Genomic DNA, 11,959 nt, shown 5'->3' with positions numbered 1-11,959 from the left:
TTTGAAGCTGTAATATCACCCAAACCTAACCTGAACCTCAAAACCATTCAAATATAGTGTTGGTAGCACAATCTGACAGGTAAGATAAAATGTTGGAACACCATATTACAAAAGACGCTACACTGTTTTTCATTAATTTCCCAATGTTGAAACACTTAATTTTTTACAGTTGTTTTTGTTATAACCCCACACAATATCGAAGTGAGCATAATCAACAATCATTTATGGCATTGCTAAATTGACATTGCAGCCCATTCATCATCATTTCATAGCAGAGTAACTTTTTACACGTGTAAATATCAAGAACAGTTTCATTTTTCTTTCCCCTTTAAATGTAGACTACACTTCAAGTGGGCTAGAGACTCTTATGTTATGCTTGTTGGATGTGAAAGCCTGGTTGTCTTTGAACTTTCTAGATTTTAATGCGAGGAAGACTGAAATAATTGTGTTCGGCCCGTCAAACTCTTCTAGAGCACCGATCAAGTTTTTCTATTAAGCCCTGAGTAAAAAATCTGGGTGTTATGGATTATGGTTTGAGCTTTGATAAACAGATGAATGCAGTGGTTAAATCCTTAACTTAAAACAGTTAAATCTATTCTATGTAGAAAAATTTGTGAAAAAATAATCTATGCTTTTATTACCACTAGGTTTGAATATTGTCAACCGCTATACTTTTGGATTATTCAGACAACCTTATCCTGTTTACAGTTTTAACCGGTACCATAAAACATACACACTACACCAGTTTTACGCTCTTCGGGTCACTTTTAAAAATCTGCTCCTGGTTTTTAAATCACTAAATGGCCTGGCACATTCTTATCTGTCAGCCATGTTGATTGAGCATCAGCCTGGTCAGTCTCTTCGGTCATCTAACCAGAGATTATCATGTCTCCCTAATGCCAAATTCAGACTGCATGATTTTCAAAGTAGTCGTGTCACGGATGTTTTCACACTGTATGACTATTTAGGGTAGTGTTCTGTCGGTGCTATGTTTACACTGAAGGATGAATCGGTGACAGGTTTCACACTGCATGACTTTAGAATAGGAAGAATCACTGACAACTTTGTCCAAACTACGTCTCACAACCAAACAAATGCGAGAAGTGACATGGAAACAATGCAAGGTCACGTAATGTATCTTTCGTTATTAACTACATAATGGAAAAAGAAGGCTTTAGCTTTAGAAAATGTAATTAGCAAAAGAATTAGCAATTTCTCCTAAACTTTTTTTTACTTTTCGATCTGCTTGTGATATTGCTCAGATGACACGTCAAACATATACTGGTGCTCCTGCCAAATTTCCCCTAGTTTTTCCTCCATTTTTGGGTCCAAATAAACTGAAAATGAGCACTGCTCTCTCATTAGCTGTAGGTGATCGCCGAGGTTATTTTCAGTCAGAAAACATTTAATGCTGAGTTCAGACTGCATGATTTTAGCCCCGATTTTGACTCGGCGACAGGTTTTGAGAAATCACAGACAAATGCCTAAAGTCACAGTAACAATCACACTGTATAAACTATAAAGACGCGATCTGAGAGAATCGCCGATTAGTCACAGACAGCCGCCAGATAATTGGCGTGCTAAAATATCTGGAGCTGTCGGTCATTCAAATCATGCCGTGTGAAATGTGTTCTGATTGAAAATAACATCAACGATCACCTACAGCCAATGAGAGAGCAGCATTCACTACAGTGGGTACCTACAGGCCAGCGGGAGGTTGGGGGAGACTTTAAAAGTGCTCATTTTCAGTTTATTTGGACCTAAGAAATTGAGGAAAAACTAGTGAAAGTAGTGAAACTAGTGAAAAACTAGTGGAAATTTGCCAGGAGCATGTCTGTTTGACATGTCATCTGAGCAATACGCACAACCGGGTCGAAAAGTAAAAAAAGTTTAAGAGAAATCGCTCCCTTCAAAGCCAAAGCAAAATAAGTTCATTTTCTACCCCACTAAAGGCTTCTTTCTCATTATGTAGTTGATAACAAGATATATATTACATGACCTCACGTTGTTTCCATGTCTTCTCACGTGTGTTTGGTTGTGAAACGTAGTTTGGACAAAGTTGTCTGCGATTATTCCTATTTTAAAGTCATGCAATGTAAACCACCCTGTCGCCGATACATCTTGCAGTGTAAACAAAGCACTGACGGAACACTAGCCCAGATAGTCATGCAGTGTGAAAACATCCATGACACGACTACTTTGAAAATCATGCAGTCTGAACTCGGCATAACACGACATGATTTAATTCGGCGACAGCTTCAGATATTTAGCATGCCAAATATCTAACGGGTGTTGGCGACTCATCTGCGATTCTCTCAGATCGCGTCCTTGATAGTTCATACTGTGTAATTGTTACTCACGTGAACGAGCACTGATTTGCCTGTAATTTCAAGCATTTTTAGCCGATTTCTCAAAACCTGTCGGCGAGTCAAAATCAGGGCTAAAATTATGCAGTCTGAACTAGGCATTAGTCAAAGCTAAAATGCAGTGGTGACCGTGCTTTCGCAGTAGCTGGTCCTAGGTTGTGGAACCGAGGTTGTAGGTTGCCCCCTCTGTATTAGATTTGTTTCATCTCTGTCTGTTTTTAAATCTAGGTTGAAAACTTACCTCTTTGATTTGGCGATTTTTCAATGAAAACTAATGTCAATGAACTAATGAAAACAATGTCTGTTTTAGCTATAATTTAATATTTTTCTTTGTTGTGATGTGTATTGTGCAGCACATTGGTCAACATCTGGTTGTGTGTAATAGTGCTATATAAAAAATTGACATTGACATTGACAGAAGGTTTGCAGGATTTTTAAAAAGTCACTTATGCTGAAAAATATAGTTAAAAAAGCTGTACAATTGTGAAATATTATTACAGATTAAAATATTGATTTTCTATACGGTCTTGTTTTATATTGTAATTTATTCCTGTGATGGTAAAGCTGAATTTTTAGCATAATTATTCAAGTCTTCAGTATGATACTTATTATTATATAAATTATTAACATATGCTGAATTGATCCTCAAAAAACATTTAATGTTATTTATTATTAATAATATATTATTGTAAAAAACTAAATAATTTGTTTCAGCATTAATAGACAAACAAAATTCCCCATTTCAACACTTCTCGCCATGTAAGTTCACATGTTTCTGTGTGCCTGCATATTTGTTGACATTTGCAGGTCTGACTTTAAAATATGCTCCTGTGAAATTATGAGTTGTCATCGCATGTCCACAGAAGTGTTGCTTTACCGTGTGACCTAAGCGAGAAAAAAGGGCCAAGATGCAATTTAGATGATAGTCCATACGACAGGTAAAGTAAGCAATGAATAGCAAAAACTACCATTTACAGTCCAAACAAGCATTGCTGTTAGGACATTCAGCTCAAAACATCTGGTATATAAGCCCTGACATACATGTGTGGTCTCTGTCAAGTTGCTGCTGATATTGCAGTAGATTGTCTCCATGGACCAGGCCTTACTGCTCACCTTAGTAGTTTTGATTTTGTTCCCAGAGCTGCAGGACCAGCCAGTGAGGTCAGGCAATACTTTACAGTCTTCAAAATCCAAACATGGCTCCATCTGACACCACCACTTCATCCGCACCATAGATGCTGAGAGGCAATTAAAGACAACTGAAGTCAAAGACAGGAACAACATACACTACCATCAAAGACATTTTTATAAAGATTTTTCAAATTTGTATTTTATTTTATTTTTTAATCAAATTTGGAGTTTAATGTTTTTAATTCTAGCAAGAGCTGCATATCACAATTTAAAAAATAATAATCATTATTTTCATTTCTATTACTAAAAATACATGATTGCAATTTCAAATAACTAAATTATAGAAAATACTCTGAAATAACTATCCTAAATATATAAAAATAAAAATACACAAAATATTTAAAATAATAAATATATTTTACTCTAAAATACAGGTTAAAATGTCATTTATTCTTATGATTCAAAGCAAAATTTTCAGCATCATTACTCCGATCTTCAGTGTCACATGATCATTATAATATATGCTGCCCAAACATTTCTGACAATTATGTTTGAAAACTGTGGTGCTGCTTAATATTGTTGTGGGAAAAGCATGATGCACTTTTTACAGAATTCTTAGAAAAATGTCAATTGAAATCTTAACATATTAAGTTTATGTTTAAAGCTTGCAGAGCAATTTATTTGTACATGGTGGTGCTTCACATATAACAGGAATGACACACTAAATAAACACCAACCCTTAACATCAAGTACACAAACAAAAACTAAAGAAAAAAAAAAGAAAATAATATAAAAAATTATAATAATAATGTAACGGAGGCCAGCTAGCAAAGTGCTATGCAGGTAAACCTCTAAAGATGCTCTAGCGACAGACGCGGTCTTTAGCCTCCTTGATGGAGCAACCAACTCCCATACAAAGAATCGCTGGTTCGATAATAATAATAATCAACTAGCTACATTTGTTAGCCGGCATCTAGCTCTCTGCAACTCTCACATGGTCGCTCACTGAAGTTAAACAGGGCTGTGCCTGGTCAGTACCTGGATGGGAGACCACAAATCTAGGTTGCAGTCTGTGTGGGTCCTAACGCCCCGGTATATTGATGGGGACTCTATACTGCTCACTGAGCAGCAGTCTTTCTGATGAGACGTTAAAATCGAGGTCCTGACTCTCTGTAGTCATAAAAAATCCAAGGCTGTTCTTCGACAAACCCCGACATCCTGGCCAAATCTGTCCACTGGCCTTTGTCCATCATGGCCTCCTAACCATTCCCATATCATAATTGGCTTCATCACTCTCCACCTACGTCTCCTCTCCACCAATCAGCTGGTGTGTGGTGTGCGGTCTGGTACAATATGGCTGCCGTTGCGTCATCCAGGTGGATGCTGCACACTGGTGGTGGATGAGGAGATTCCCCCCAAAAATGTGTAAAATGCTTTGAGTGTCCTAAAAAGTGCTGTCTAAATTTAAGGAATTATCCTGTAACTGAATTGCTTTAGGCACAAAAGTCAATTTATAACAATCTTAGACTGTCTTTACTGATCAAATTCAAATATTTGAATCTAAATATTTTTTATTAAATATTTCCAACCTTTAAATGATAATTTACATAAAATGAACCCTAACAGAGACAAAAGCTAAGAGTTAAGACAACTTATTTTTAGTACTTTCATTAAAAGTTAAATACCTTCAAATGAATACTTTCAGCAAGATTGCATTAAAATATAAACTACTAAATATCTAAATAATCTAAATATAGAAAAATACAGACAAATAGAGCCCACACCACAACTATAACAATAACAGCATAAAAAAACGATGCTGGTATCACTTTCACAATTTTTTTTCAGATTCAATCAGAATCCATCCCGTTTTAAAGTATGCATTAAAAATGTTAATGACAAAACCTCGACATACTTATAATGTCAAAAATACATTCATTTTACTACAGATTAAACCCTCAAATGTGTTACTCAAATTGCAATATTGTGAAATTAACTGTTTACTGTTTTCTATTTAATAAGGTTTTAAATAATTTTGTGTACGCACTGATATAGTATAGTTATTCTCGTTTTTTTTTATTTATAGGTATTCTTGATGGATAAAGGAACATTCCAAGTTATACAAATATACGTTTAAGTTTATTATTAAAGCTTCCTTACTTCATTAAACTGCATACTAAATGACTACTTGACCACTGCCAAGTAAATAAATATAAGGACATGAAATACAGTTTTAAGGGGAAATTGTGTGAAAAATAAAATATAAATTAGCATGTTTTATGCAAAAGGCATGTTCTTTTCCAACACAAACCAATCACAATGGAGCATTCCAGAGATCAGTATATTAATGATGTTTAAAATCATAAATAACTGAATTGCACTGAAAACAAACTGAAATATTGAGGCTTGTTAAACCTTCTCAGAAACAAACACAAAAATGACCACGATATCACACCCACATGAACTCACTGCCCACCTCTCAGATGCAAACAAACCCACACAGAAAAAAAGAACCTGCTAGAAAGACACGAGCCACAGCTGATTAATGCTCCACGCTGACAAAATTGCTGAGGGGAAGAAAAAACCAACAACAAGACAACATATGCTGTGTTTTGGCCTAGGTCACAGCATGGGTCGCTAATGTGCTGGCTTGTTAACCATCTTAACCTGCGAGACTTGCATCGGTCAACCAGCTTCATCAGAAAGACAGAGCTGCGATGGGAATTCATGCTGTTTTTGTGCAGCTGGATATTCGTGGACAGATCCACATGCAGTCAGCAGCTTCTTTGAACAAGTCAAATGGTAATATCCCGCATAACACAATACGTGTGCACCCCAGGCACCCGGATACAGTAATGTTATTGCAGATATGAGGAAAATGTATTAAAGTGAATGTGGTATTACATCTGTATTTTTTTCTTTTGAAAGTACTTTCTTGACATTTTATCTAGGAATGAATTATGAAGACTCTGATTTGGATTCTGCATTATCATTTAGATTAGAGGGGTTTTTCCATCAATTTAAGAATCAACATAGCTGACTATAGGCTCAAGTGGCCTGAGTGGGAAAAAAAACCTTGTATGGGTACATCACTTTGTAATATTGTTATTATTAGAAAGTTTTAATAAGTTTATTCATTGAAGAGCAAATATGCACAGAACATGTATTATTGCTTATCCAACTTCGGAAATACAGAAGTCAGAATTATTAGACCCCCTGAATTAGTAGCCCCCTGTTTATTTTTTTCCCAATTTCTGTTTAACGGAGAGAAGATTTTTTCAACACATTCCTAAACACAATAGTTTTAATAACTCATTTCTAATAACTGATTTATTTTATCTTTGCCATGATGACAGTAAATAATATTTGACTAGATATTTTTCAAGACACTTCTATACAGCTTAAAGTGACATTTAAAGGCTTAACTAATTGGGCAAGTTATTGTATAACGATGGTTTGTTCTGTAGACTATAAAAGGGGCTTAAAGGGGCTAATAATTTTGACCTTAAAAAAGAGGCAAATTTTTTTTAAAATTGCTTTTATTCTAGCCAAAATAAAACAAATAAGACTTTCTCCAGAGGAAAAGATATTATCAGACATACTGTGAAAATTTCTTTGCTCTGTTAAATATCATTTGGGATTTTTTTTTATTCAAAGGGGGGCTAATTATTCTGACTTCAACTGTACATGAATATAGAGATATCTAAAGTGATAGTTCTCTTAAAAATTAAGATTTTCATGTACTCACCATCATGTACAAATTTGTCAAATAATTTTCTCTATGAATTAAGTTTTGGTGCCAACTGACTTCCATTTTGTGATAAAAAAAAACACAGTTGAAGGCAATGGGAGCCAAAATTGGTCATGAACATTCTTCAGATTTCTTCTTTAAGTGTCCATCAGAAGAAATGCATGGAATGACATGATGGTGAGTAAATGCTTTATTTATTGGGGTAAAAGATCAGGTTATTTGCAATTGCTTATCATCTAATGCCCACTGGATTCTTAATACTCTTAATACTGAATGAATAAAGATGAATATTATTATGAATTAAACATAAAGAATATTGTACATGTAATTTTCAGCAAAAACCTAAGACAATATCTTTTTTTAACATGTGTCTTATATTGCATGGGTATATTATTGGAAATAGCCAAATATACATTGTATGGGTCCAAAGTAATTATAGATTTTATTTTATGCCAAAAGTCATTTTAACATTAAAGTAAAGATCATGTTTCATGAAAGCATTTAGTAAATTTCCTACTGTAAATATATGAAACTCAATCGTTTATTACTAATATGCATTTCTAAGAACTTAATTTAGACAACTTTTAAGGTAATTTCCTTAATATGTCAGTTGTTTGGTTATTTTTGAACCCTCAGATTACAGATTTTAAAATTGTTTTATCTCAGCCAAATATTGCCCATGGTCCCACTTTATATTAAGTGGCCTTAACTGATATGTATTCACGCTGAAATAAATAACTCATTACAATGTACTTACTGTGTAAATACATGTTTTTGCATTGTACTTATGCTTTATTAAATACCTGCATGTAATTACATTTTAATTTCTGTAATTACATTTATAATTACACTGTTGGTCCATTCCTTACACCTTAACCCACCCTTACACCTAGCCTGATCACAAAACCTGCCCCCAACCCTACCCTTAACCCACCTCAGGAGCACCAGAGGTGTTCTGTAATAAATTGTGAACATATTAAGTACATTCATATTTATTTTTTAATGTAAGTACATATTAGTTAAGGACACTTAATATAAAGTAGGACCTTGTCCACTCTTAACACACCCTATGTGAATGGAAAGACTATTTCTTAAGCGTTTAGATTATGTAAAAACCACAATTGAAAAACAATTGACACTTATGGTTTTGTGATCCATAGTGTTTGCATTAGCAGTGAAAAACAAGCAATTTTGGTAAGTAGTTTTGAATGTTTCATGAACTTAGACAAAACACTACAGTTTTAATCTGTCATTTGCATTTTGTTGATAAATTATCCGTTTTTTATGAGCAAGAATATGATATCAGTGCATCCCTCAAAAATGTTTTCAAATGTTTATGCAGCAGAAAATCATCAAACCAAAATTCCACCAGCATAATACATGGCAGTAAATCCTCACCCTCCAACCAAAAAAAGGCAGTGCAGGATTAGATTTACACCTTGAAGCCGAGACTAAATTTAAAGAGACTGACAGCTTGAGAAAGCCACTGTTCTGTGCTGCTGGAGTTTTAAATCAAAAGGAGCCCTGAGGTCCAACCTGTTTCTGAAACTAAAACAGATCCGGCAAAACATCAACTGCAGCTTTTCGCCAACTGTCACAAAAAATCATTGCACTAAATCATTTTTTATTTGTGATCGTGGACTGTATTGAGACCAATCAGAATAAATGCTGCATCAATAATGATATATGCTGTGAATGACGCAGATTCCTTTGATTAATTTACTCATAACCCTGAAATGTAAAAGTAGATTAGATTCATTTGTCAAAAGGCTCATGTTGAGTGAAGATGGTGGACGTACCATCGACACACGAAGGTTTTGTGCGGGTGGTCCCAGCAACCTGTCCAGGCAGACAGGAGCACTTGACCGTCTGAGACCTCTCCTCTATCTTATTCTTATTGCAGCAGCGATGAGCCTCCACTACCTCACAGGTGCCCGGTTTCACTTCTGTCCGACCTTACATTGACACAAACAGAAATGACAGGGCTTCAATCAGTGCTTTTGGTCATATACACAATATCTTAAAATATAATATTGTGAAAACGGAGACATTATTTCTAACATTCTGGCGCCCTCGCATGGTCAAACACGACAATACAATTCCTTTGAGTTATACGGTGACTTTACAAATGGCAGGAAATAAACATTTCTAAAAATATATTTAAAGACAATTTCCTGTAAATACATTAAATGCATTTAAACATCATATCATGAGCCCCCAACATATAGTAGATGGATTAAAGACGTGATGTGTTTTATTCAGCTTGAAAAAAAATCGAATTTCCTAAAGTAAATTTTTTTAAATTTTGAAACATGGGTTCCCTTTCTTACATACATTGACAATTTCCAATTCTTAGAGCAGGGGGAGATTTAATCCCAAACAATGTCAAAAGATACCCCCCCCCCCCCTTCCTCCTTCCTCTCACTGTACCTTGGTAGAGAAAGGTATACAGAAAGGTTTACTGGTTCGCATTTTATGTTTGTCATATATCTTTTCGCATTTTCCTTTTTACATTTTTATTTATTTATTTTATTTATTGGTTTGTCATTACTGTATTGGAGTTGTGTAATCACCATTTTTGTACACTACCTGTGCATTTGCTTGAGGACTTTGATGACTGATATTTGCAGACTGTTAGCTATGTGTCTCTTTAGTAGTGTTGAAGATGTTTGTTTGTATATTTGTTTTTTGTGGACTGTTTGTTTTTCTGTTTTGTGTTGGGAGTTGGGCCCACTAATAGTAACTTTGGGGGCCCCAAAAGTGCGTGGGCCCTTAGAATAAGTGATCACAATATATTTTATTTCTATTTAAATTAGTAGTTTTGGGCTACACCATGATCATACATTTAATTCAGACTTGTAATATGTAATCAAAATAACTTGAAACCCCTTTTCATCTTTGAACCATTCATTCATTCATTCATTTTCTTTTCAGCTTAGTCCCTTTATTAATCTGGGGTCACCACAGTGGAATGAACCATAAACTTATCCAGCATATGTTTTATGCAGCGGATGCCCTTCCAGCTGCAACCCATCACTGGGAAACAACCATACACTACGAACAATTTAGCATACCCAATTCACCTGTACCGCATGTCTTTGGACTTGTGGGGGAAACTGGAGCACCCAGAATTAAAGCCATGTGAAGGGAGAAAATGCAAACTCCACACAGAAATGCCATCTGACCCAGCCGAGGCTCAAACCAGGGACCTTCTTGCTGTGAGGTGACAGCACCACCTAATGCGCCACCGCGTCGCACATCTTTGAACCATAACCCATAATTATTTGTTTGAGTAAAATCTGATCTCTTTTGTTCTATTCATTATTTTCAATCTCAACACATGAAAACATATTTTTCAGGATGAAAAGCTGAAACAATCAGAAATTACGAAGAAATGTTATAAGACTATTACGAAAATGAAACATATATTAACATTTTACTCCAACCAATAAATCCAGTAAAAATATTCAAGTGCTCTCCTATTTTTTCCATTGCTGTAAATATTGTTTGACTTTCTAAAAAGCGAAATGCAAATAAACTTTAAAAATTTAAATCAACCTCGGGAGTTCATTGTGTCCAATCACTGAATGAGTTATACTTGGTGCCAAATGGTTCTTTAGCGGTCATTAGCAGTGGTCTGACTGTGCTCCCAGAGGGGCAGTTTAACTGTGTGTCCAGTGTGTGTAATGAGACCTGAGGGAAAAGACAAAAGGAGAAGAGAGAGAGAGAGAGAGAGAGAGCGAGAGAGAGAGAGAGAGAGTGAGAGCGAGAGAGAGAGTGGGAGAGAGTGAGAGAGAGAGAGAGAGAGAGAGAGAGAGAGAGAGAGAGAGAGAGAGAGAGAGATGAATTAGATGGCTTTGCTCACCGCTTTGGCCTCGAGAGCTTTGGTTGCTGCAGGACACTGATTGTAAGAACAGGAGCCACACAAGGAGAAAAGCACCTGGTTTATGGTTTACTTTATTCCTGCAGACAAGCCTCACACAGATTTCTTTTTTCCAGGACATGTTTGCATGTTTCTGTGATAAAAAGCATGTATTTTTCATTCATCATTATTCGAATATATGTATGTTTGTATACATTCAGCCTGTGTACTTACAATTGCCTGTGTCTACTTCATATTTACAACAGAATGAGAAAACTAACAGCATATTGTCACAGTATACCTTAAATAAAACTTGACTGTCAAAAAAAACCAAACAGATCATAAAAAAAGAGCATACCTGAATGTATGATCCTTCACTTAGTTTTGTGTCAAAGGAGTGTGAGGTTCAGTAGCATCACCATCATATGGACGACCTACTGCAATAAAGAAATGAAAAGTGTAAGAAAATAAAGCCCTCTTCACAACTAGTGTCATTACTTCCGATCTATCTTTAATGACTGCTGAGCTCTTCTGACTGATAATGACAAGCGCTTATAGTACATGAATATATAAAAGCTGCTCCCTGGTGCTTTTCCATGTCTCTCTGGACAGATCACAGCTGAACAATAATGTAGCCTGGATAACATTCAATATATTCAGGATTTACATATAAGTAGCAACAAAGTGAAATATATATGCACTTTTTAACAAGCTCATCATGCAGTTCACATATTGTGGAATTCAGAACAACTATATATTAAACAAATCGTGACGTTAGAATGAAGAACAGGCATGGCTTGTGTTAAAACACTTTCTTTCTGTTTTAGAAAGTCATTCAGCTTCAAATCT

General features: G+C 35.4%; 1 protein-coding gene across 1 annotated transcript; it reads right to left on the bottom strand.

Moving 5' to 3' along the window:
• Positions 1–3,182: 3,182 nt before the first annotated feature.
• On the bottom strand, positions 3,183–11,252 carry LOC130217511 (chemokine-like protein TAFA-4). The gene is made up of 4 exons (XM_056449622.1): positions 11,114–11,252; positions 9,048–9,203; positions 3,480–3,604; positions 3,183–3,251 (listed from the first exon to the last, which is right to left on the bottom strand). The coding sequence occupies exons 1-4, from the start codon at positions 11,250–11,252 to the stop codon at positions 3,240–3,242; spliced, it is 432 nt and encodes a 143-aa protein (XP_056305597.1). The 3' UTR covers positions 3,183–3,239.
• Positions 11,253–11,959: the final 707 nt, after the last annotated feature.

The sequence above is a fragment of the Danio aesculapii genome, chromosome 23, assembly GCF_903798145.1.
Source record: "Danio aesculapii chromosome 23, fDanAes4.1, whole genome shotgun sequence".
In the NCBI taxonomy this organism is placed as follows: domain Eukaryota; kingdom Metazoa; phylum Chordata; class Actinopteri; order Cypriniformes; family Danionidae; genus Danio; species Danio aesculapii.
Note: the sequence above shows the minus strand (reverse complement) of the source record. Positions and strands in the feature narration are given on the sequence as shown.